This window comes from Nipponia nippon, unplaced genomic scaffold (assembly GCF_047370975.1).
Source record: "Nipponia nippon isolate SJK-2023a ecotype South Korea unplaced genomic scaffold, ASM4737097v1 scaffold_19, whole genome shotgun sequence".
Taxonomy (NCBI): domain Eukaryota; kingdom Metazoa; phylum Chordata; class Aves; order Pelecaniformes; family Threskiornithidae; genus Nipponia; species Nipponia nippon.
This window is the reverse complement of record NW_028262335.1, coordinates 5,445,187-5,472,487: the sequence shown is the minus strand read 5'-3', so window position 1 is coordinate 5,472,487 and position 27,301 is coordinate 5,445,187. Positions and strand designations below refer to the sequence as shown.

General features: G+C 48.1%; 1 protein-coding gene across 2 annotated transcripts in view; it reads right to left on the bottom strand.

Annotated features, from left to right (window-relative positions):
* Positions 1 to 27,301, bottom strand: part of SAMD11 (sterile alpha motif domain containing 11) — a 181,368-nt gene that overhangs the window by 110,228 nt on the left and 43,839 nt on the right. Inside the window, exons 4-7 of one of the 2 annotated variants that reach the window (XM_087755097.1) lie at positions 17,724 to 17,766; positions 16,883 to 16,956; positions 15,742 to 16,544; positions 14,168 to 14,259 (exon numbers count right to left, since the gene is read on the bottom strand). In XM_087755097.1, coding sequence (XP_087611223.1) covers positions 14,168 to 14,259; positions 15,742 to 16,528 — 879 coding nt within the window. In that variant the 5' untranslated portion in view covers positions 16,529 to 16,544; positions 16,883 to 16,956; positions 17,724 to 17,766. Of the gene's footprint in view, positions 1 to 14,167; positions 14,260 to 14,703; positions 14,960 to 15,741; positions 16,545 to 16,882; positions 16,957 to 17,723; positions 17,767 to 27,301 lie in introns of those variants that run through there. The other variant, XM_087755098.1, reaches the window with a different exon arrangement.

Sequence of the window (27,301 nt, the reverse complement as noted above, 5' to 3'; positions counted from 1 at the left end):
AGTCCATTACTAGATGGGAATTGTAGAACTGTCAGAAATGCTGAAAAAGTAAGAATGTTCAGTAAATATTTCATTTCTGCACTGGGAGAAAAAGCTAGCTCTAACATGGTATGAAAATGAAATACTTTTCATTCCAGCAGTGAATTAGGAGGTTTCCAAACAGAAACTTCTGAAGTTATATAGTTTTAAATCCGCAGATTTAGATAACTTGCTCTCAAAGAGTTTCAGAATAGTTAGCCAGAGAAGTTCTTTAGACACTGCACTCAGATTTTTAATGAGCCTCAGAATAATGAGGAAATACAAGGTAAATGGGAAAACATAGCACTGTGCCTGTATTTTAAAAAGCATAAGCAGAATAATCCAAATAATTTTATAACCCCCGGGAGAAATAATGAAATACAGGAAACCGGACGAGTAATAATAAATTAAAGGAGGGTGATATAATTTATGCAAATTAAAGCTTGTTAACGGAAAAGATGTTAAACTAATAGATCTTTTTTGCTGAGACAATAGTGGTAGTGTAATGTGCTTAGATTTCTGCAAGTTATTTGATCTTACACCACACAACTTTTTGAATGAGAAATTAGAGCATTACCTGTCAACATGGCACAAATTAAATGGATTGAAAGGTAATTAAAAGACCTCAGAATATAAGCATGTAACCAATTCTCCCTAATATTTTTATCGATGACCTGGAAGAAAACAAAGAGTCATCGCTGATGGTTAACACAGAGAACGTGTGAGTTAGTGGCAACTAACGCAATCCCAGGGTCATAGACTCAAAATAGAGTGGGCTAGCGGGTGAAGTTGGCATTTTAAAAGCAGGGAATATTATCCCAGGAAAAAGTGACTCTGCAAAGGGTGCAAGGGTCAGGGTGGGAACCAGGTGAAAAGGTTTATCACGGGCAATGGCCTAGCCATATCAATAATCTGGATATAAATGCCAGAGTAGTAATCAGAGCAGGAAGATTATAGTGTGTGTACATATATATACCTGACATTACTTGAATACAGTGCCAACAGCTCAAGATGGATGCTGATATATAGCGTTGGGGTTTTGCAGAAGAGTCATGCAGGTGATTAAAGATTTGGGATTGCCTCATTATATGGAGAGACTGAAGGACCTCACTCTATTTAACTCACTAAGGAGAAGGCAAAAGGGTTTCTTGATGATGGTCTGTGACTACTAAAAGGGAGTTCCAAAGAGTGACGTACAAAGCTGTAAGGAGAGCGAGTGGCAGGAATGTGACTGAACAAATTCAAATTAGCAATAGCATCACCGTTTCCTAAAAAGGGAGAGTAGTTACCCACTGAAACAATTTACTAGATCAATGCAGGACAGGACCGGGACACTTCATCAAGACTGGATGCTTTCCTTAAAAAGAAAAGTACAAAGACAAGCCACCATAAACAGGAACTAGTTTGGGGAAGTCCTATTGCTTAATATAGTGCAAGAACTCAGTCTTGATGGCAGCAGTGGTCTCTTGCCCTTTTAACCCATAAATCTAAATATTTCAATTTCCATATGCAATACCAGAGGTGCTCTCCCCAGCCTGTATATGGGGAAGCTGACTCACGGAAAGGTTAGTGCCTGTGTTTCCAAAGGCCATGCAAGGGTACCAAACACTGCACAGATGCCTGATGTGAAAGGGAATAAAAGGCATGTGGGCCCTGAGAAAGTATGTTTCTGGGTAAGCTAAGTTAAAGATCCCAAATAAGAAGCTGCACTTGAAAACAAAGGTTGGAGAAAGGAGGGTGGGTTATCCTCAGCAGGGAAAAGGCCAGAGGCCCAGACACCTGACTGCCAGCCCACAGCATTCCCTACTCTACTCCACAAGTGAACAGAGCCAGTACAGGCAGGATGATTATCCTGAAGTGCAGGCTATGGTTTTGATTCTGAAGTTACAAATCAGGTTTTCTTAATGAAACACTGAATTTGCATAGTTATGTTTTGGCTTTAGATGCCCCTCTGTCCACAGGAACATGCAGTAGGACTGCTGCCAACTGACATCTCAAAATCTGATGTCCATTATATTGGGCGATATATTCAGTGGCAATAAATAGCAACCAGCCAAAGCAAAATCTTTCTCTCCAAATGCCCTGTGCTTTGCCACTGAAGTGCGTGGTTAGCAGCCATCTAACATGGTCCCCAATGCCAGTCCATAGAAGAGCCCCAAGTACCCAAGTTCATTATGCTCTTCAGTGTCAGCCAGCTCCATCCAGACAGAGAACAAGCCTTTTAGAAAAAGAATCATGCACTGAGATGACATTAAAGAGTTCCAACAAATTAAGGGCAACTTCTCTGGAGTACAGTTTAAAACATTCAAGCAACTTAAAGCTGGAGTGCAATCCTCACCACAAAGAATTCTGCACTGTGTATGTTTCCAATTGATTTTCCTTGTCGGCGCTGAGAGACCTCCCCAGGTGGAGGCTGGTCTCCAAACATGGGAAATCACTGAAGCAACTGATACCTAGACTTTATTATGTATTGAATTCATGTGTGGTCCTTACTATAACGCTACTAAAGTTATGAAGCCACATTCTTCCCTGACTTACGTCTTGGATTCCCCCAAAGCCGGACAGGGCTCACGTGGGGCAGATCTCTAGGCAACAGAGCATGATTATCCCCGTTGAAGCTGTCACCTGCAACAAACATGAACACCTGGGTCACCTCCTTACACACAGCATTTCCTGCTCTTCCAGTAGCTACACTGGATGTGATACAGCAACACCTCCTCTGCTTTACCCGCTCTAGGTATACTTGGGACCTTGTTCCCCACAGCAGCCAGAGCCAGTGAAGAGCAGGACAGGTGAGAACCTTGATCACAAGCTGGAATCATCTTGCTTCTGTTGTGTGGTAAAGATCTGAATCCCAGCTTTTTCTGTATTTTGGAGTAGTCCTGGCTTCCCTTCCTAGCGGGATTTGACACTTCATCACTCAACTCCTCTTTTCAGTGCACTTGAATCCTGGATAAAGGCAGGGGTGAGAATTCAGACTGCCTGTATCCTTATGTACCAAGCAAAAATATTCTGCCATCAATGTGTCCTGTTACCCTGTTAGTGAGGGTGGAATTATACACGGTACAGATCAAGACAGACTTTGGTCTTAAGATACAGTACTCACACACAAATGTTCTTCAGACTCCTCTGTCCTTCCCTCTCTCTTACTTTGCTGCATGCATTTCCCTGCAATATGGGCGAAAAAAGTAGTTTTCGCTGTTGTTTCTAGAGCTTGGTGTGATAAGCAGTCCAGGGTATTAAAGTCCCAGCACAACAACAAAATTCCTCTCAAGATGTAAGTTTTTCAGCATCACACTGCTGAAGGAAAAGCACAGTAAGTTGTAGAGCATATAATTTCAAATATCCTTTAACCATACTTTTTTTTTTGATTCTATAGTGGTTTAAAGACTATAGCAGAGACATCAATGGAAGAACTAAATCCTCCCAAAGCAAGGATGATTTTTGCCCTCTGCACACACCAGGGGAGAGAAATGCTTACCAGCCTCACAGAATTGCTTTTACTGAACTTATTTCTGAGAAATCCATCGCAGCAAGGTGAGACTTCAAAAAAACAGATCCACATTGCCGATGCAAACAAGTGCAGATCCACAGACTTCCAGCCCTGAATTACCAGCTCATGAATTTCAAGCCAAAAATATTTTAAGGAATCACATTGTTAATTTGGGGATTAAAAAAAAAAAAAAACAGACCGAACGTATTATATTTTTATTCAGAATTAAAAGCATCCTTCTAAGGAGTATGCAGGCTGCCCTTCTCATTCTGGATGGGCTGCTTCTTGACTACTTTGAGACCACATACTGCTCACTATGCCTGCAAAAACCTCCGCAGTGGTGTCTAGAGCTGCACCTGAAGGACAGCACCACCACCAAAAAAATAAATGTCAGCCCTCTGCTCTGAAAGAGCCAATTTAGCTTGATAAGAAACAAAACTGCTTGAGGGCCAGAACACACCAAATTTTCCATGCTCTGCAAGGTGTCCTCTGATGCACACTGAATTTTGATGCAAGCCATGCCAGTCTAAAGATGAAAAAGAAGTCAACAGAGTTAAACTGATGTAAATCTAGACTGATTGTGATCAAAGCCCAATCCTGCATTCACGCTGCCATGCTCATTTTAACCCACATTTACTTTAGATCAGAATATGATGTTATCCATTCTATTGCAGCTAAGCAGGAACATGCCAGGCATGGATGAGGTCCCAACAGTTTTAGGCACTGAACACACAAGGAACAAAAAACTACCCAGCCATTCAAAATATACAACTTCTTTTCTTTTTTTTTTTTCCCAACTGACCCTAAAACACTATAATACTTAAGACTAACGGTGTACAATTTTTAAGTAACACTACTATTGTAAACTCCAGTTCATTGAACCATCACTGAAGAATCTTGTAGTGCCTTCCTTTGTAAGTGTACTTTACAGTTAAGTGGGTGAATCACAAGGGGGAAATAAAAGAGGAATTGATATCATCGTCCCCTCGGGAGGGTGGGGGGGGGATAAAAAAAGATATGTTTGTGTGGTTCACCCCATGTCACAGAAAAAAGAGATCTCAAGAATCACAGCTGTGACGAATGGTGGGAAAAGTTATTGATCTAAAAGAATTCATTTTTACTACAAGGGCTGGTACTTTTACTTATTTAATAAAGGTCTGGCATCAAATCACTGTGAATTTCAGGATTATCTAATTCTATCTAATCTCATTCAATCACTGATGCTCCAGACTGTGGCAGAAAGGAATGCTTGCCCTTTCCTGTCTTCAGGGGCTATCTCCGGTTACCCTAGCAACCCAGCAAAAGCAGCTTCAACAGAGCTGAGTACCACCTATCACATTCATCTCCAGATAAAAAGAAAGGATGGGGTTACAAGGGAGTTTTTGCAATTTGATGGGTAGAGATAGGCAGAACAGCAGCTACCATTGGAGTGGAATCTACTCATAACTCTGAATTAGCAAGGCCCCAGAGACTCGGTGATAAATACAAGCTCCTAGGGGTAACAGACTCATAGACAGCAAACTAGTCTGGTAAAGTGGTCTGCTTGCTTTCAGAAGAAAGAGGAAAGTTTTATATCAAGAAGTTGTGGTGATTAAGAGGCCCAAGTTAACTGAAACTGTTTAAAATCCCAGAGCTGCTTTTTAAATTATCTGAAACAATCATACCTCCCAGCACTAAACTGGGAATCAACTACAAGCAGACAACTTTGTTGCAGTGTCATCATTAGAAATATTTTAGAAGATGTACTTTCTAGACCAAAAGGCTGTTGAGTGTCTCTTCTATCACCAAAAGCCCCCAAGTCTTCCTGCTTCTTAATTCCCTGGAAGCCATTCAGGGACGTTCTACCTTCCTAACTGATTAGCACAACACAAGAAATAACGGGTACTGCTCATCATAGAATCATAGAATCATTGAGGTTGGAAAAGACCTTTAAGATCATCAAGTCCATTAACCCAGCACTGCCAAGGCCACCACTAAACCATGTCCCTGAGCACCACATCTACCCAGCTTCTAAATACCTCCAGGGATGGGGACTCAACCGCTTCCCTGGGCAGCCTGGGCCAGGGCCTGGCAGCCCTTTTGGTGAAGAAGTTTTTCCTAATATCCAACCTAAACTTCCCCTGGTGCAACTTGAGGCCGTTTCCTCTGGTGCTATCGCTTGTTCCTTGGGAGAAGAGACCGACCTCCACCTGGCTCCAGCCTCCTTTCAGGTGGTTGTAGAGAGCGACAAGGTCTCCCCGAGCCTCCACTTCTCCAGACTAAACCCCATCTTACATCTTAAGACAGAAGATGCTGTTACTCTTAAAAATGTTGATTAAACTTTACCAAGAAGTCTTTTTTTTTTTTTGTTCCATGTTACAATGTGATAAAACAAAAGGCCACATCAAGGCTCAGGGTTTTTTATACCAGCGGGCATCAGTGCAGAACTGGCTCACAGACAAGCGCCTTCCATTTGCAGAGGCACAACGAGGCCTCTTGCTCCATGGCGCTGCCCCTACACCACTTTCAAAGAGCTGAGCTCTGGATGGGCGCTGGTAAACACAGCAACGTTCGCCAAAAACATAGGACAACTCTACTAGCAAAAGCTGCTGCAGCAGCACACGTGCAGATGACCACCACCTTTTTCTGGCAAGCATCCCACTGAAAAAAGCAAGGCTGTCTGTACGGGCCCCTAGTCCAATGTCACAGGACAGCAGCCGTGGGGACAACAGCCTTCGCTGATGTCGGTACACATTACACCAAGTGAGACTGCCTCCAGTGACCTGGCTTGTTGGCGAATGCTGGCACAAGTTTCTTTCTAGCTGAAGATGTAAAAGATTAAAAAAGCCTACTTTGCATACCGATTGAAGCTATCTCGACATCTTAAAAGGAGGGATTTGATGTGCAGGAATATTTTCGTACAGGTAATCAAAGAACAGGGCAAATTTGGGCTTGATGGTATTCCCAGATTCCATAGTTTTGTATGCCTGTGCAAAGTAAAATGAAATCAGTAAAAGCTAAAAGTTCCATGTTGACTAAAATAAATGAGCAAGAGCCTTTCTTTCTATGCTTGGGAATTCCCTCCATCCATCCCTCCTCGTCCTCAGACACGTTACAAGAAAATCCCATATCAGATTATATTTATGACCCAGGGGAATGTGTAACAACTTCTCTGTTCTCACTGGTTTTGTTAAAATTACAGAACCAAAAATAAAAGAAAGGAAATGCATTGCTCCAACAGTGGAGGTGGTACATACAGAAGATTTACTTTCACACAAGAGCAGTAGGAGAGTAAAGCAGAGGTGCTAAAGACGTTCTTGGTTTTATTTATGAAACCGCACATGCTTCCTGCAACAATAAATAACTCTTCAGGAGATGTCTTTCACTGCCCTCAATTGGAAAACACAACGTTGGGACACAGAGCCCTATAACGAGTTTTTCACTGACATCTACCAGAAGTGAGGAAGGTGAGCATCTCCTAACAGAAAAAAGCCCTGAAATGGTGAGAATGGTGATTCTTCAGCTGCTGGATAAGTGAAGATGATGCATTTCAATATGGAGAAGGAAGAAGGGAGAGAAGAGGGCATAGATCCAAACAAGAACCTGCTGTGTAGCAAGACGTTTTCCAGATGAAGGAAATAGACCGTGCAGAAGAGAAACAGAATGAGACAATGCAGAAGAAAAACAAACAAACCAACCCCACAAAAACAAACAAACGAAAGATAGAAAAAGGAAAAAATATAGACAAGACAAAGTGATTTTGCAAGCATAAAATTCTGACCAAGCATTACTTCGTTAAAAACCGAGTGGATCTCTTTTCCAAAGTCCAGGGCCAATAGGCAACTGCTTCTCTGTTCTCCCCGGCTCATAACTGAACCAGAACAAGCCATCTGAAAAGTTCATCATCTCTGCAAACTTCAACTAGCTGATAGTTTTAATCCTCAGGAAAAGAAAAATGAACAAAGTTTACGAGGGAGTTAATTCTGATCCTTTAGTCACCTCTGCTATTTAGATCCCATGTTCACTAAAGGCTTTTGCCACCAGGCTCCAAATTAGCACTGATCCCTTTGAATAAGGCCAGCAAGTTTGGACGTAGACCACAGCAAATTAAAACCAGGTGTCTGCGCCCTGAAGCGGCAGAGACAGCCCTAAGCAGTTTAATGACATCTCTAAATAATTTTGACAGCAAAATTACTTATCTTATGTCACCTTTACACTGCCCTTGACACACCACTAACAAGATGATGTTGCTTTCCCTGCTTCTATATATTTATTTATCTATCTTTCTTCCCATGCTTGACTTTCTTTTCCTCAGACCAGTGGATGGAGCCCGGTACAATTCACCAGGCGAGCGGCGCTAGCTGCAAAGCCCATCCTGCATCTGCTGACTTAGCATGTAAAACCTGCTCCCAAAGGGGCCGAGGGCTCGGAAGCTGCCTCTTCCTACAGCTGAGCCTGCTGGAGACCGTAACGCCGCAGCGCCAGAAATGACACTCTGTCTTGGCTCTTCCAGGGAATCCGCACCACACAAAAGCCTGCGGGACAAGGAGAGCCCCTCTGCAGTCTTTACGGAATCCCAGCAGGAGGAAACTTGCTCACTCCAGGCAGAATCCCTCATGCACACCAACCTCAGCATAAATATTCTTTCACCCTCTTTCAGCTTGGCCCATTATTCCCAAACGCCTCACAAACGCTAAACTGAACTCACAGGTGGATCTTCCTCTGTCCTTCCATCATGCAAGACCTTTTCCATTCAGTTTCTCAACATTGCTCACTGGAACAGCAGAAACCTTCAGTACAGCAAACCTCCCCCACTTGGAACTCCTTAAATCCCACTGTAAGATAAAATTATTTTCCTAAGCCATAGCTGCTTATACATCTCTGCTGTTCACTCACAAGACTGCAATCCAATTAATATTTTCCTTTCCAGAGGGTATTTAATAATCCACAAAATTAAATCCTTCAGTACTGTGCTGGCACTCTTAGTGCCATTGATCTGGGTTTGTTCTGCCTCTGCGTAAAATAACAACTAGTCGTTTTATTGGTGCAACACCCAAATCTCTGACAGTGGTTAACGGTTGGACTTGATGATCTTAAAAGTCTTTTCCAACCTAAACGATTCTATGATTCGGTAGCATCACGCAATTGCAGCGTGCCCTGTTCGTGAGCTGAGCCTGAGGACCACTAGGAATAACTTCCAGTGCAGACTACACCTAGGAGCACCTCTCATGCCCACACTGATTCCCGTTTCAAGCTGTCCGGTTTCCCCTGTGAAGTGCTGTATGACCCAAGAGCAGGTGATTTTAGGGACCCTTCTGTGAGAGCAGCAGGCACACGTGTTCCCACTGCCCTCGCATTAGAAAGCCGTGCAAGCTGAGGCTGTGGACTTGAACTCAGCACCTCTCCCCTGTACTGGATGGGATGTGCGAGTCTCTCACCCCGTTTAAGAGCACAACGTACCTTATCTCCAGTTACTCTATAAAGGTGATGGCTGACAGATTTTGAATAAACTTTTGTTAAGGATTCAAGTTTAACTTACAAGTTTGCAGTGCAACACACTAAAAATCACCTGAGTGAAGTCCATTAAAACACAGAACAAAAAAACCCACAAACAAACAAAAAAACCCAACCAACTCAAAAAACTCCAACAAATGCTAACCTAAACTAAAATGTGCTGGATTAAAAGCAACAATCCAAATCAGCATGAAACCACAAATAAAAACCAACAGACTGTGCCAAAGCCCTTGAGGGGATAAAAAGGTTTATAAGTCTGCTTTACAGAGGGGCTTTTTCCACAGTCATAAGGCAGCCCCCAGAGACACGAAGGCAAAGTTATGAAAACAGTCCCCTTCATATAAACCCCACAATTCTCCAGCTCCAATCCTTAAGTCCACAGCAGCTCAGAAAGGAACCTAAATCTCATCTATTCAGTTAAAAGTAAAATTTCAGACTTAATCCTGCCTCTACAGGCAGCCAACTAAATTTTTCAGCAGGAAAAGTCTTCTTTTCATAGGAAAGTTCTCTTCAAAGACTCGTGTCCAGTGTGGGAGACTCCCCTTTTTGGGCCACCCTCTGAATTTGGATCCCACAACCCAGGGATCTACTCGGTAGCCCAGGGATCTCCCTTCTTTCCCCCTGTGCAGCTCTGTTCCTGGCTTTCCAGGCAAGCTGCGGAGCAGCCTGGTGGCCAGGAGGGCATCGCTGGGAAGGGCAGCGAATGCGGCTGCCGCCAGAACCCAACAGCACAAGTCACACAAAGCCACGCTTCGGGGGAGATGCAGAGCTCCCTTCCAGCCCTGCACCTCTAACACAGGGAGACGGGAGAACGTTCAGGAATCTTAGGGCTAAGTAACAGAGATTTTGCTGATTACTGGCATTCAGTTTTTTAAGTAAGCAGATAGTTACTTTTTCCATCCTTGGCAAAGTCTTGGACTAATGCCTTAACCTCAGGGGCAGCAAAAGAAAACAACAACAAGGATGACGACGAAAAGCAAAAAGAAGCAAATAAAAAGAATCACATATAAATCAAATCAAGAGCAAAACACAGCCCCGGTAAGCAAATGAATTACCATTGTCATTGACTGAGTTATGCACAATTACCATGTGTCTTGACATGCAACAAAGGAGATGGGGTAAAAAAAAAAATAATAATTCTCTTGTGCTTTTCGTTTTGTTTGAATACAGCCATATCACGATAGCTTTTTGAAAGCCTGCTTTTCCTTCTTTACCTGTGACCTCAAACTCCAACATGGGCTACCTTTCAGACACCCTGTCCAAGAAAAGATGGGAAAAGAGGATGAGGAGCAGCCAACGTCCAGTCCTAACACACCTGCAGAAGCAGCCTGGCTAGTAGGAAAAACACAGCAAGGGTCACACTCTGTCTGATAAGGGAAACGACCAAGTATATCTATCGTAAGGAATGCCTCTCCTTTGTTACACTGGGTATGCAATGCTGGACTTTACAAATCTAAGATATTTTGTTTGAGCAATAAAGATTTTAGTGCTGTTCTCAAGACCATGAGGTTTCCCCCTTCCCGCTGGCTAAAAAGACCACTGCCTGTGAGCGCGCTTTCAAGACCAGCCCCGGCTGTGGGTTTGAAAGCGGAGATGGAGAGAATGCGTGAGTGATATTTGGAGCACAGAGGGAAGTTTGATGGGGACGGAGGGAACCCTGTAGTGAATGGGTTTCACCAGAATAGACTGGAATCCATCCAGGGCTCCAAACAAGATGAACTGTGTCTGCCCAGAACTGACAAGTACAAATATGGGGGAAGACCCCGGTTCACATTTGACAACTTACTTTGCGAACGCTTGCCATCCTGTGCCTCCAAAAAAAAATCAAAGGGACTGAGACCTGTGCCATTTCTCCCCTCCAGATCTGAAAAATCTCGGGTGCAAAGGCTAGGGTACCAAGAAAAGGGGATAGGGGAATCGGAGGCGCGGTCACCCTGCAGAAGGGCACGGGGTGGGGTGAGCATGCAGCGCCCCGTTCCCCATCTCTGCAAGGCTGGAGAGGAAAGCAGACGGCACTGTGCCGTGCAGGCACCGCTGCCCCGCCGAGCCCTCCGCTGTGCTGAGCGCAGGCCCGGCCTGGCTCTGCCCTTCCAGCCCCCGAAGCGGCACCGGGGATGCCCTCCCCAGCCCCGCAGGGACCCTCCCGCACTCCCCCGTTCCCGGGGGTCCTCCCTGCATCCCCCCCCTCAAGCTCGGAGCGACCCTGCGGCCCAGAGGGGCCCTCCCGCATCCCCCTGCCTCCCCCCGGCCCCGCCGCTGATTGATGGATGCCGGCGCGGGGGCGGCCGCGGCCGCGGCCCGGGGGAGGAGGCGCCAGGGCGGCCGGCGCGACGCGGCTGCTCCCCCTCCGCCTCGCAGGAAACCGGCGGTCGGTGGCGGAGCGGGCCCCGGCGCCGGCCGCTGTCTGCAGCTGCAGCAAACGAGCTGCGACGGGGCGGCGGGGGGCGGCGGAGCCGGGCTCGGCGGGGGCCGGGCGCCGCTTTCCCCGGCCGCCGCGGGGGAGCCCCCGGCGCTGCCGGCACCGCGGCCGGCGAGGGCGGGGGGGGCTCGGCGCCAGCCCCGGCGGGGCGGGAGGGGGCCGGGGGCCGCTGCCCGGCTGTTTCGGTGCTCGCCCGGGTGGGACGGGGGCGGGGAAGGGGCCGTGCGGGCACGGGGGGGCCGGGCGAGGCGAGGCGAGGCTCCAGCTCCGCAGCCGCGTTTTGCAAGCTGGCCCTGTCGCTCGATGCAATTTCCCTTCCCGATCGACCCCTCCTCTCCCCAGCCCCGAAAGAGACCCAGACTGGGCCGCAGAACAATCGCGGCTGTTGATTACAGCCCCTGAGGTTACCGGTCTGATTGGACAAGGGTGGCGGGGCTGGATAAATTGGATGCAACCCTTCCCGGAGGCAGAGCTGGGCCGGGTCCTTGGAGCAGTTGGCAGACGGGGAAGATGCAGATGCCCCATTCCAAAGGCAACGCTTGAGTTTTTCTGGCCCATTCCCGCTGTCCAAGGACTGATTTCGGATCAGCAGAACCAGCTGCTGACAGAACCAGCCCCCCGTCTCCACACCCCCCATGTGATAACACAGTAGCACAAGGGCCCAGGCAACGCAAGTCACCTACACTACAGAATATAAAGCATTTCTACATTTGAGGAGAAACAGCCCTTTGATCTCAGTGGTGCTTAAATCGGCGATCGCTAAATGGGGAAAGATAAAACCGTGCCCCGTTTTTAATCCTCCTTCTTGTGTAACTGTTTTGAATGTGTCGCGCATGTAGCTATGACAAGGCGCTACCGCAAGATTTCAGGTTCAAAATGTGAAACTGTCGTTTGGTCAGGTATATGTTCTAATTACAGCACAGAAAATGCAGTAAGCACTGAGAAACAGCGTTCTGATAAAAGCTCTCATTGGGGTTTGTCCTTGCTGTGCAAATTCTGACATCAACCTCCCCTCTAACTAATTTATACAGCTGGGGAAGCCGTAGGAGGCAAGTCCAGGAGGATTTATTTCTCCTTTCCCGAAACTATACCAGCCTCTCTTTTCCCCTATCTGAGCTTCTCAAATTCAGTTCTATTTTAAAAGACACTTGTTTCATGCAGAGCTGCCTTCCCATCTGTAAATGCATAGTATCCCTGTGCAACTATTAAAAATGTTGCTGCTAGGAAAGCGCAACGAGTCATTTTGGCTACCACCTAATGCAACTCGGTACCCAGAAAGGGACCAGTAGACAGCGTCATCTGGCCAGACACTTCTCAACACCACCAGCAGCTGTGGCATATCACTTTGGGCCACAGATCACTGCTTGTTGGCCTGTGATCCACATGACTGGCAACTAAAGCACATGCAAAACTCAAAACTGGAGAAAGCTTATTACACCGCATCGCACTTTGCCCCGTAAACTCAGAGGAACCACATGAGTCCGTCGGAAAAGCCAGGTTTTGGTCTATCGGCTTTGCTGGGTTTAAAATACCAGGGCAATGCTGCAATACAACCAGCACCCGTAAGCTGGAGGGGCCGTTCCTGCTTTGGTACGGACTGCTGCTGCACAAAACAGGCGCAAGAGACTGGCGTCACAGAGGTGGCATCTTCACCTTAATTTATGTAACTGTCGCTTGTTGCTCTGAGCCCCTTCCCGTGCGGATGTGCAGATTTGTATACATAGGCAGGCATGCACATATATACCATGCAGAAATAATTTAAATCCGCGATTCCGTCTGTCGTGCAGAATCCTAAAGACACTGCATGTGAAAAGAGATTGTCCATTTGATCTCAAAGAAACAATACAAGAAAAAACGGTTGCTTGCAGTGGATAAAAGTACATAAATTTCCAGCTGCATCTGCTTCCCCAGCGCTACTGACAATGTTTTAAGTCATGGTGTTTTTTTCAGACCAAGACCTGCTTTAGTTCCACAAACCAACAGCTTTGCCATCCCATTTAGATGTTATTGTATTTTATGGTTATTTTTGCACGTGATGAACTGTTTTTAATGCCTTAGTTTACTATGACTTCAGTAGCTTTTTATTTATAGCATCAACATCTTTTCCATGAAAACGTTGACGTCGTAGAGAGATTCTGAAAGTCTCAGGCAGACAGCAGAAAACACAAGGAACTCAAAAGTTGGGAAGAAAAGATATATAAAAGCAATAACTGTGATCTATGACGTGAATGTTGGAAAAGTTGTAAGCGTTTAAGATGAGCTTGTTCCTCCTTCAGCTTATCTAAAAAAATTCTCTAACGATTGTAAACTGTGGCTGTTCTGACTCTAACGCGTGGATGCAATTATAATTCCCTTTTGCTTTATTTAGCCATTTTACACCTCTGCACAACACACAAAAATGAAGGGGTGAGAAGAGGGAAGCGGCTGCTGAATGATTTGCCGTTTGCGCATAGACAGCTCCCCCTGAAAACCATACAGCCACGCTGCGTGCTGCATCCCTTAGGTCAGACACTGCTCTTCCCATCTGCTCTGTTTGCAAACTCCTCTGCTGCTAGCCTGTGACCAGACCGCAGGTACGCTGGCAGCGCAAGCAGGGCTCTGGCAAAGGCTCAGTGACTGACGGTTCCTAGCCCTCAGAGATCACGCTTTCATGATCACAGAAGCAAAGGGATTTTTTTAAGGGAAGGAGGCGGAGGAGAGGGGAGATGTCTTAACTAAAGCACATAGTTTAACAATAATCTTACCACTGGAGACGAAATTCGACACCCAGGGCAATCACAGATTGGAGGATGTACCTGTAAGATTCCTTTGGACATAAGAGTCTTCAAACTTTTCCCTGGATGCAGAGGAGAAGAAAAAGAAGAAGAAGGATCAGCACCTTTATAAAAGGAAAGTATTTAGGGAAGGGGGGCGGGAAGCACGCGTCTCCTCCATACAAACACCCCTCCCCTTGCCTGCCTGCCTGCCAGCGCCCCCCGCCCGCCCCTCCAGCCAACTTTCTCCCCTGCAGACAAGCGTGGAAAGGAGCACGGCGCAACCCTCGTCAGCCCCTGCCTGACCTTGCTACCAAGGCTCCCGCAGCCCGCAGAGAGCCGCGGCAGAAGGCGCAGCCGGCGCCCGGGCGCAGCGGCCAAACCGCGCAACCTGCGCGCACCCCCGCGGGGCTCCGCGCTGCCCGCGCCGCCAGACCCCGGCCGCGGGCCGGCCGTGGCAGCGGGGCAGCCCGCTCGGCGCCTCCCCCCTGCTCCTCCGTCCGTGTCACCTCGTCCTCCTGACTCACCCCAGAGGAACTGAGATTTCCTGAAGGCAGCCAGGAGCCCAGGAATAAAAGAAACAGAAGAGATGAGTGGTGTAATGACAATTAGCGCGGCCCCCGAAGTTATTCCCCTTTTCTCTGGCGATCAATAAACACGGCGAGGTGTCAGTCACCTCCTAATGGCTCCGCGGGCCCCCGGGCTGACACCGCCGGCTCTCCGCTAATTGCGCGCCGCGCCGGCTCTCCCCGCCCGCCCCCCCGCGGCCCCGGCCCGCAGCCGCCTCCCCGCTCTCCACCTGCCGCCTGCACCGGCAGCTCCCCGGCCCCGCTGCCGGGACTGCGGCGCTGGCTCGGGCTGCACCGCGGGCGGGAGGGGAGGGAGGGCGGGCGGGAGGCAGGGCAGCTCCCGTCAGCCGCCGCCAGCGCCGCGGAGGTCCCACGCCACCCAGCTGCGAGGGGAACACCCCGCTCCGCCCCGCCCGGCGCGACGGGGGCTGCGCCGCCGCTCCCCGCCGCTCCCCGCCGCGCAGCCCCCCGCCGCCGCCGGCGCGCAGGGGCGGGCGGCTCCGCGCCCCGCCGCCCCCCGCGGAGCCGAGCCGAGCCGGTCCGAGCCGCGCCGGCCCCCACGCGTGGCGTGCCCGCGGGGCGCTCCCCCGCACCCCGCGATCCGCCCGGTGTTTAAACCGCCGCCCGCGCGAAATGAAACTTCTCGCCAGAAAAGACGAGCCCCACCACCACCCCCCCGCCCCTTTCTTCCCACCCCAAAGCAACTGTTCCCAAATCGCTCGGAAAACTTCGCCGCTCTCCGGAGACCCCCGGTACCGGGGCGCTCGGCGAGGGGACCCCGGTAGAGAGGGGACCCCGGTAGAGAGGGGACCCCGGTAGAGAGGGGACGGGGGGCACGGCTACAGGAGACCGGGTCCTGAGCTCCCCCCCCCCCCGCGAACAGGCAGGCAGCCTCCCCCCCCCGATCCCAAGCACGGGGCCAGAGGGAGGATGCTGAGTAAGAGCAGAGGAGCCTGGGGACCCCGGCACAAGCCGAGGGGCGAGCAGTGCCCTTACCTTTGTGCCTGATGCTGCGCTTCCAGTCCTTGGCCGTCTCCCTGCCGCTGACGAACTGGAACTCGTTGGGGGTGAGCCACTCTCCCCGGTACCGGATAGAGGGTCCTTTGCTCCCCTGGCACAACTTATTGATGTAGAGCAGCGCCTTGTTCTCCCCGCACTCCACCTCGATGCAAGGCTCTCCGTTGTCAAAGAAGGGCTGGAAATCCGGGATGGAGGAAAACCTCTCCAGCATCAGGTCCTCGGGGAGGTGGGGGGGGTGGGGGTGGGGGGGGTGCGGGGTCTCGTGGAAGCCCAGGTACGCGCGGTGGGCAAAGATCTGGTCGTAAGCCGGCGGGTGCGGGGCTACCACCGGAATGGCAGCGGCGGCCAGAGGGGCGAGATAGTCAGGTAAGGTTTCCATGGGCTGGTTAAAGGCTGCCAGGGCCATCTCTTCCCTGTCAAGTCGCTCCTTCTTGATAGCAGGCATGGTGCCGCCGCGCTCCCCGTGCGCCCTCGTCTCTCCAAAGCACAGTGGCTCTAATGTCTCCGGTTCAACTTGCCCCCGCTCTGGCTGGAGTTTGGATGAAATGCGCCAGCAGCAGCAGCAGCAGCAACACAAGCACCTTTGGCGCTCGGGTGCCGGAGGTGGCTGGTATCCCCCGGAGCAGCCCGCTAACAAATCTCCTGGGCTGGCTCCCCAGCAGAGCTGTCTGGGATCCCTCTCCCACGGAGAGGCTAATGTACCGTAGACCCGGGAGCTGCTGTGTGGCTCGCAGATCTGCCCCTCCGGACTAATACCTGACATCTCGGAGAGGTCTCTGCTGCCGTAGACATTATTTTGGTTTAAAAAAAAAAAAAAAAAAAAAAAAAAAAGCTTATTGATTCCCCTAGATCGACCCACCTTCTCACCAGGCTGGAGGGTTCCCCGCCGCCCACCCAGCCCCCTTTCACCCTCCCTCCCCCCTCCTTCCTTTAAGCTGACACCTGGTTTATTTATTTATATGCAATAATTAAAATTAAACGCTGCGCCCCCGCCGCCGCTCCGCCATCCCCTGCCCGCCTCCGCCGGAGCCCCCGGCCGGTGCCGGCTCTCCCCGCTCTGCCCGCGGGGCTGCAGACACCCGGGCGGAGAAGTTTCCCGGGGGCCGCCCACCTTCACCTGCAAAGTGCAGACTGGCCCCGCTCCCACCGAAGGCTTTGTGATCACTGCGAGTTGGTGTTTAATTTCCACTCCTGCACAAAATTTTAAAAAACATGGTATTACGTTACGTAGATCTATGTATATATATATACACGCAGAGAGAGACACGGACACAGACGTTTGTGGGTATAAACGCGCTCCCTTGTGCCACTGCCCCCGGACCCCGGTCCCTGGCTATGTTGGGCTACTGGGCCGGGCTCCCTGCCAGCCGGGCCGGGCACGGGTCGGTCCCTGCCCCCGAGTCCCGGCACAGTTCAGAGACTCGGACCAAACAAGATTTCCCTCCGCCGCCGCCGCTCTAACTTGGCCCATTTAAACAGCGGAGGCGCTTGCAAGCGCCGCGCCGGCGGCGGCGGGGCGAGGGGGTGAGCGAGGGACGGCGGGGCCGGCGCCGCCGCCGCGCCAGCAGCCGCCAGCCCGGCGGGGCGGCCCGGGGGCTCCCCCCCGGCTCCGGCGGGGGGAGGCGGGCACCCTGCCGGCGGGGTGCGCGGCCCTCCGCAGCCCCGGGGGCGCTCCCCATCCCCGGGGGCGCTCCCCTGCAGGAACGCCGCCGCCTCTCCGCGGCAGGCTGCTGTGGTGACCGGCCAGACCCTGAGAAGGCAGGCTAGAGCCTTCTCTTTTTCCATGCGCTGATGTAGCAAGACTTAGGAGACACGGTATGAATTTCTTTTCCATTACGAGCTGTGGCAGACATGGCACGAGGTCCATGTGAAACTGCCCCGAGAGGACAACGCGGCCCAAAATTAAGTCATGTGGTTCTTACAGACATTTGTCACGTCAACAAGATGGAGTTGCCTACCTTTGGATGCTAAGTAGGATCGACTGCGCGGGAAGAATCCTACCTAGAAGGGAAATAAAAATAAATTATCCCCTTAAACACGGTACAAGAAATACACCCCCCACAAGTCTTACAGAGTGGCAGAACACAGTTCTGCATGAGTTCTGTCTGAGAGTTCCCTGAACAACAACAACAAGTTCTTGGCTTTGTCCCGAGGTGTGCCTCTTGCTTTTTTATGGGGGGAGGTGGTGGCAAGTTGAACTTGCCTTCCAGACAGCGAGAAAGGGATTTGCCGTTGTGACAATCAGCCATGGACAGAGCTAGCAGGGTAATTTCTGAGCAAGAAGAGCCCCTGCCGCTTCAGCACCATCTCTCAGCGGCCCTCAGAGCGTTCACAGAGGAGAAAGACCACCACCTCCTAGCACCTCTCTGATGAAGCTTTTAGCTTCATTTTACTGGTGGAGAAACTGAAGCTTAAAGAGGCTGATACAGAACACAAGGCGCTGTACTCACGCCGGGGTTATGCAGCTACTCGCTCCCACTATGAGTAAATACGGGTGACGAGGTCACGTTTGTGCCCCAAGTGATTTGCCTGAGATCTTAGAGGTGTTATTTTCTGCCCCCTTTAGCTCTCTGCTGCTACGTACCCCTCTCTACAAAAAGCCCACTTGTGGGACAAGCTATTGCTTGTACCAGTAAAGGCGGAGGAAACTGCCTCTCTGGGGTTCAGCAGACCTGGGAATGGAATCTAAGCCCCAAACCTCAGTTTTCTCTTGACCCCATTTGACCATGATCCTTGTTTCTTGCCTATTTCTTCTCAAGAAATGCAAGCTCTGGGAGCCACCCTTGCTTCTTGCTCTAATGAAGGAGGCAGATATACATACCCATCAAAACCCTCTCATTTAGGCTTTCAGGCTTAGGCTCTTATTCTTAATGCTTCTGATTGCTCAAGATGACAGGGGAAAAATCACTTTCTATTATCACCTAATGAACCAAGGAAAATGCTTGGAAGAGGCTCTGGGAAACACAGGCTTTCTCAGTGAAAGCGTATAAGAGGATTCTGGATAGAGGTCGGGTGAGAAGGCCATGCAGCGAGAAGAACCGTTCGCTCTTACATGCCCAAAAAACCTTCATGCCTGGCATACCTAGAACCGCAGAGCTCTCTGCAAAGGCTTGAGAACGACTTCAGATTTCCTTTGACTCCCTCTTCTTTGTAACTTGGCTTCAGGGGACTGATTTCTTTTCACTTTTTAGAGGGGAGTGGGTATTTTTTCTCAAAGCCTTCTTTCTTTTTTACAGCCATAAGGGTTACTACTCTTCTGCCACCTCTGTTCCTAATGGCAACTTCACCTCCAAGTGTAGAGAGAGCTTGGCCACAGCCTTCTCCAAAGACAAGTCTCCATGCGTCCTCCAGGAGGGGTCAAGGAGAGCAGAACAAGAATGGCCTTCGTCCTCCAGGAACAAATCCTTCTGCGGTACTGCCAGACTTCTCAGATCTCTGTGGTTTGGATGCACACTCAAATCTCCTAACAGCACCTTGCATTGCCATCCAGTCTGCCCTATCAAACAGCTGTAATGAGACTTTTGCTAAGCCAGAAAACTTTTATTTACCTTCTATTTTAAAGGAAAAGGTGACTTGCCATGAGGTTTTCCCACTGCATGTCAGCTCAGTTGCTTTTTACCTCTAAAGAAGCTGGGCTCAAATCTGGACCTAGTCATAAGTGAAATGAATATGCTGAATCTTCATTCTAGAAAGGCAGCATCTACTTGGCTGTGTTTCATTCCTGGAAAAAACAGGCACTTGTATGCCGGTCATGATATAGGTGCACTGGCCAGGCTGTGCAGAGGTCCAGCGCTGGAAGAGTAAGGCCTCATGACAGTGGCTCAACATGAGGTGCGTGGCTTGGACCAGGCAGGGTTTCTCTCACACAGTAAGGTTCTGGCAGAACCTAGTGAACTTTGGGGGGGATTCGAGAGGCATAGATTCAAACTGATCCCATCAGTCTCTTACAAGCACTAGAAGTTACTAACAAGTCCTCCCTACCCCTCCCCACTGCAATAAAGAACAAGAGCTCTGTCTGGATGTCCGAGTTCAACAGCAGAGTCTGAAGTTGTTCGGCTCCAGTCCCTTAACAGTAGAGCTTTCGGGATTAGTGTAAACAGATTCACCGCTGGAGAGCAGATCAGAGAGATCTAAGCAAATCCATGCACACGTGGTTTGAGAGAGAACCAGGTACGCTTTGCAAATTCCACACTGAGGAACTGGGACATGTTTTCAAGTCTAGGGGCACGAATCACCATGTCTTTTTGTTGTGTGTTTCCACGGCACCTAAGCAAAGCGAAAGCATGATTCTCCATTTGCTCACAGAGGCGCTACCACAGTAAACATAGTGATCATTTCCCAGCATTTAGTTCTCCATCTCTGGAATACGTCATGTTGGATTGAAACAAACCCGGGATCTTTACTTCTCTGAGGTCAAATGTGTCAACAACTGCGAAGAGCTAGCTGTGCTGTAAAGCATTTTACAAGACGAGATGGTGCTTCTGAAAGTTGAGAGATAAGGATTTTCCTTCTTATTCTACCACCAGTTTCACAGACAAATCACTTATCCTGGATATGCCTCCAATATTCTACCCATAAAAAGAGGGGAAACATCCTAAATGTAATTTGTTATTTACATGTGTGACAGTAACCCTCTGAGTTTCTAACTGAGATCAAAGGTCCTTTGTGCCAAGTGTTTTAAAAACTCATTGCAGATGCAGGCCCTGCCCCTTTACAGGAAAGACAGGTTGAGGCCGGGAGGAGAGAGACACCCAGGTACATGTAAAATGAGCAGCCTGAGTTCACAAACTAATCCAGAGCTGCTGCCTTTGCAGGATTCCAGCACAGGCGCCATACATGCCATCTCTGGCACCATTATGCCTCTGCCTAAGCTAAGCTAAACGACCAGATACAACGTTCTGCCAGCACAGCTGCATCTACAGCACTGGTCTTGCCGGCCTTGTCGCAGCAGGTCTGTAGCATGAGTTTCTCACAGCCCAAAACTAACTACACCAGCAAAGTTCTGTCTTGTACACAAGAGCTTAGATAATAAAACAGGACTTTCAACAATTGGTGTAGTATCCACTGAACCATGTTGTTTCCCCCAGAGAAGCTGGGGTGCTTAGCCTTTTATGACTGCAAGTTAACAGCTCCTCTCCTCACTTCCCTATCTTTCCACAGAATTACCCTGACACTGTCACACCAGCGATGGAAAGCAACGGCTCTCCCTACCAAATTGCTGAGCCTACCAAAAGCCAGGGAAGGAGACCAAACAGCCACGCCACCACCTCCCGAGCCAGCCATATTCATGCCTTCCCCAGTCTCCTTCACAGTCTCAGAGGACATCAAGGCTGTCTAACAGCCAGGATTCACTGCTTTTTGTCTTTTATTCCTTGCCAGGTGTAGCCCAGCTCTATGCTCACTGCGTGTGAACAGCCAGCCACGCTGCCAGAGTCATGCTCAGCGGGATTGGTATTGGAGGTAATAGTAGCCTCAGGCCAGACTGCTTCATTAGGAGAGATATTTTGACAGCCCAGCAGCAAGAGCAACAGCAGGGAGGGCACAGGTGGGTATTCAGGGGAGGAGGGTTGGGAAGGAGGACACTGGAAAGGCTTTGGCTCTCAAAAAATGCTTTCTCAGGAACTGCTGGGATGTACCGTTCTTAATCCCACTGATAGAGAACATGGCCTTTTACACCAATTTATTGGAGTAAAAAAGGAGCACCATGGAACTCAGAGGTTTTTTCTGTCTTTCTTGGAAGTAGGGTCACGGTAGTATGAGCTTACACAACAAACCAGAGCTGTAAATTGCATACATCCCTGTCCTAATGCAGGCATTTTGTCTGCTTCCAAGAGAACAGCCTGGGACAGTCAACGGTGCCTTAAGGAACTCTCTTCTCATCAAACTGATTTCACAAAATACCTCTTCCAGGTCACCTTCCCTACAAGTGCCCTGTATGGCTATGTGACCAGTCTAAGTAGAGCAGTACTCAAAAAACGAGAGGAATTAAATGTCTGCTGGGGAGAAGCGAAGGAAGTTTTATCTGGGTGGCAAGGACTAACTCTAAACTAGCTGCTCCCTTCTTCTAAATAACTAATAATTTCCCATGCAGGGAACACATTTTCTGTCCCCTTTCTGACTCGGTATAGTGGTTGTGCTGTGCTGCACAGAGTCAGCTGGCCCGGAGCTCAGAGACCTCTGTATGCTGCTACAGATACTGCCCAGCAAGAACGGCCCTGCGCTAGGAGGCTGGCTGCGCACCGAGGGGCCCTCTTCCTTTGCGATGTGCTGTCAGAGGATACGGCGCTGGAAACCCTGTCCAATGATAGAAGGACTGATGCACCTCTCTCCCTTACTGGTTGAAGTTCAGGTATGTTGTGGTAAGTTAGATCAGAATCAGCCCTGAGATCTCTACAATGAGAAGTTTAAATTAAAAGGGCACAATCCTATTTCCATTAAAAACAATGGCAAATTTTTACTGACTTCACACTTCAATGTTCTAGCCCCCCCATAACACAGCAAGAGGTTGCCCTTCTCTGCAAAGGTTTTGGAAAACAACAAGTTTAGCTACACTCAAGTGATGCCTCCATGATGTAAAATAAAAAAAAGCACTTGCAGAAATCACCAATGGAATAAGGTCGTAAGTACCAAAGCTGCTGTTACAGTAACCGTTCTCTCTGACCCTTTACTTTTAAGGCAAGAGCTGCCTTCTTTGCAGTTCCAGTCATTGGACAGCTTCCCTGTGCTTCTCTCTCATTAACTATTCTTCTTTGCACATATTGCAATTAAAAATGCATCTTTCTCCTTTGTCTGTTCCTCTCTCCTCAGAGGTTATTTATTGCTAATTCTTAACTGCTGTGAAAGACTTGAGGTATCCGAGTTGTTAATGCAGAAGAAAGCCTCCACCAGATTCTCTCTTTTTCCTAAAGCCTTTGTTTGTGCTACTCTGCTCTGCTCCACTGCTAAGAAAAGCTCACTCTATCAAAAGATGGTGAAATGGTCACATTGTATTAATCTAAAGCTTGGCTGTGTCCCAACACTTGTAGATCACTCTTTGCTACTCCACATCCCTAATTTCCTGCCTGCCTTCCCTCCTACCATCGTAGTAACAAGAAGATACACTGAAAAACCGACTGTTCAAGAATCTGGGCATGGCTGGAATCTATTGCTGGGTTAAAACAATAAAAAAATCAGTGACCACTGAAAAGAAGGTAACATTAGGTGTGCCATCCCAACGTCAAACAGTGCCATGAAAGAACACGCCATGGGTCTGTCCCTTAATTCACAAGTGTATACAAACACGTGTGCATGAACAGAGTGCTTTTTTAGGTTAGGCAGATAAACTTTGTTAGCTAATCCTTTAGAAGTAATGTGTCGGAAGAGTCTAGCGTAATGAAGGTGTGACTGCTTTTAATACACGCTAGAAAGATCAGATTAAGGACTGGGTAGAGCCCACCTTGACCAATTTAACACATGCTGAAGTACACACTACCTGAGCTGGCTTGCAGCTTTCAAACACATTAATTAGAGCTACCATGTTCTAAAGTTTTTAAATCATTGGGCATCTCTGCAGACAGGTTTTGTATTGTTCTAATTCACCTCCTTTCTAGAAATGGACGTCGTGTAGTCATTGCCCTAGTAACGATGGGATTAGCATACATCACCCCTCCACTAGCACAACTGCACCCCACTGGGCAGCTGCGCAAATTCCCCTAGGAGGGTTTCTGAACAATCCTCGTTACAGCAATGTGAAACTTTATGGATAGATAGGCCCGAGTCAGGGCTATGTCCATACTGCGCTTTCAGATATGACTGCAGCAAGCGTCCATCTGCCATAGCTAAATGTTACTAAATTAACACCGGTACTCTGAGAAGACCTCACGCAGGAGCTCTGTCAGCACAGACCCAGGTTTCCGTCGGGAATTCTTCCCGACATCTGTGCTGCTGTGCTTTCCCTGCAATTGTTCCGTGGGCTATCTAGGTCAGCGCTGGTACAGGAAGGCAGTCATACCAGAACTCTTACATGGTCTCTTCTACACGTACGTTGTATTTGAACAACACGTGCCCAAAGACATACCTACGAACGGTCAGCAGCGTAAGCAGAGTCTCCAGTGAACTCACGGAGACAAACGCACATGAACAACTTTGTACTCGCTCCTCGCTCGCGCCTCCATCATTATGAATAAATGCTGGGTCAGGACCACACGAAGGCTTGTCTTGTTTGCATTTGTTTTTCTTTTCTTTTAAATCTTACATTCCTAGAAAAGAGACTCATCCAAGTAAACTTGTTGCCATGACTACACTGCAACAGAGTGCTTTAATCAAACAATAAGATATAAGAAAAAAAACCCCAAAAACAAAACAAAGGGAATTTCAAAAATATGTAAACAGGCATTTACACATTTGAATCTTCTCATGGTGATTTGAGTTCCTTGGAAGAAGAGCAACTTCTCTGCTCCTTCCCTTGTGTTGCTTCATAGCAAACGCAGCGTGCTTGTGGACAAGAGAAGCTGCCTGCTGCAACTAGTTAGCGCCGAGTTTTATTTGTTTGTCAGACTTCCAAACTTGAACTTTTCTACATGTGGAGTCAGGCATTCCAACTTCTACTTCTGCCTATTTTGCTTCACTATGTGACTGCAGCAATTCACCTAGTGACTCCAAACCCAGGTTCTTCACTCATAAAATAGGGAGAAAACATCTCTGTGAAGCGGAGTTGGGAAGCACAATGCTTCAGGTGTTCATACTCCTCGTTCATTTCTATCTCATACTATATATTTCTATATCTCTCTTTTTCTCAAGCTCAATAACTCAATCACTGAACAAAACCAAGTAATTGTAAGATGTAACACACCACAAGTGGCAAATGCAGAAATGTCAGAGCAAGCAGTTTACAAACAATTTTGATGCCTGATGCCTAAAATTGTTCATCTAAACTCTTTGGCAAATGCTTACAAACAACTATTTTGTTCACAGCAGGAGAAAAGGATTTTGTTCGTCATACACCTTCCTTGCCTTAGCCAAAACTAATCTGCATCCAGACATGGCACAAGCTATTTACACTCGCTCTCAGGCGTGCAAGTAGATACATTGCCAGCACACACTTGAGAAACTACTCTGTACACTGGCACAAAGTTTAAAGTTTTGCACCAAGAGGCAAGGATAAAAAGACATTTTGAACATTGTACTGTTTGCAAAAGCTATTCCTTTCCTCTGTTGTCTGTAGCACAGAGTTAGCCATAGCTGCGGATAAAACGATGGGAAGAGCTACGGTCCTGCAGCAGTCGACACACGCAGTAGCTGTGACAGCCTGGCACCGAGGGCCGTCCGTTGTTAGACACCAACACACAGAGCTGCACGGGCACTCGGAAAATAGATGGTGGGTAAACAAGAGAGCTAATATCTCTTTGGTTTGTGCCCTGAGAAAGACAGGAAGAGCGAAAATATCAAACCTGAGGTTCTGTGCATATCAATTGGTAAGAGACACACTGCTGAAATATTAGTTTGGCTTGATGGGAGCAGTCATCGGAATTTCAGTCGCTAACGTTTCAGCCATATGGTAACTTGCAACTCATCCTCAGCAGACTAACAGATGTGCCAACAGCTGAAGGGGCAAAAAGCTGGGTTCCAACACACATTTCATTTTTGACTACCCAGGAAAGACTTAGGAGGAAGTTGGGGCCAATTGCCGAGGATGAGAAGTGGAGGAAAGAGATCTTTTTAAGTTCTTGTCTTCCCTTTTAAGTACACAAGCATGCAGACATTTCTCACACGTGCTTTGCACCCAGAAGCAATGCTGGCGTTAGCCATAAACGACTGCACATAGGTTAAGGCTGCAATGACCCTAAAATAAAAAAGCCTAATCCATTGTAAATATCCAGAAGACACTCAAGTCTGTTAGCACCCAACTGCCTGTTATTTCCTTCTGTTTTTAAGGAGTCTGTCTCTGTGGTATGGTCTCTAATCACAATTACAGCAAAGTGCCGATTAGGATGCATTTGGGAACACCCTAGGAAACAAATATAAAATTGTCTTGACAAAGTAACTGAATGTGTTTATAGGGATGGTATTGCTTTTAACTAGTCTTAATTTCCAAAGAATTATTACTTGCTCAGAAAAAAAAAAATCTTTATGGATCCATAAATTATTGAGTGCAAGATTCTCCCCCTCTCTCCTACTAATACCTGAGAGAGTAGACCTAGCATAACTCACCAGGGGATTTGCTGTATTTGACTGCAAGAATGCTCATTGTTCCAATATATTTGGTATTTTCGTTACTACACAGATTGTATCAGCATCAGTATTGTATACTACTACAAAGATTGTATCAGTTTTCACTGAGTGAATATGGAAATCAAGTCCCAACCTGGATTAACCTTCAGACTACTACAAACATGTTGTGCTGCTTAGAAGTAATGTGTGTTTGTACACACGTGCACATAAACACAAACACGTTGGCCATATACACCTATGCAATTTTATAACTCATTCTAATCAGATTTGTAGTTTGCTTCTTGAAATACAGTAACGCAAACTAAGCCATTCATTTCTCTCTTTATAAAATGAAAGCGACCCTATTAGCATCAGCCATGAGAAGTCCAGGACACGGTGCAAACCCAGGTAAATTAACTTGCTTAGGGACGTTATATCCACATTATTCTGGGCTGAGCCTCCCATCCTCTCTCCCCTTCTCCCTTAGTTCCCTGGTCCCCATGGCTACTCCTCATAGTTTGTGTATGCCCCCACCATTTGCTTCCATCCTCACAGAAGAAATACCCCATGTTGTTGCTCTCAGGACATGTGGTGTGGTACAACAGGAGGAGGCTCTAGATACCAGAAGTCATCAAGCCAACTCCGGAACAGCAACTTGGAGTCCTTTCTAAGACAGTTGACATCTGTCCAGATCCTTAATTCTACTAAGAGAAAAAGGGTTTTAAACTATTCCTTCACCACTAACAATACTGTATAAACTGACTCTCTCTGAGAAATTCCAAATCCCTTCACATCCCATTTTTCACCTTTTTTTTTTTCCTCCTAAGGAGAAGCATGAAATGCCACCAGGCCCAGCATCCCCTGAGAACAGACGGAAACTACGGAATCATCAGCACCACGGGGGTTTCTTTGGAGGTCTCACCAAGTACAGGCATAGGTCCAGTCCTGCTGATTGTGGTGGCAGGAAAACAAGCAAGCAAGCACACAGTTCAAACTAAGATACAGTTCTGCGCACGCCCCACACCTTTTTGCAAATATTTTAGACCTTTTCAGCAGTGTGGTTTTATCTTCACTTTGAGTTGATGGCAGCCACTGCTGCATGAAAGCTCCAAAATGGCTTCAGCAGCCAGAACGCCTGTATCAAGACAAAGCAGGGCGAAAGATCTGAATGATCTACTTGAAACAGCTTGTGCTCCAGTGCCCAGACATGAAGATTCACATCAGCTAAGAAAACAAGAGGTTCCCAAAAAACCCCATAACACCTGCCCCAAATCCCAGCTCCAAAAGCAACAGACAACCTGCCCTTGATTACAGAGATTAGCCCAGTAATGTGTCTGCTTAACTTTCA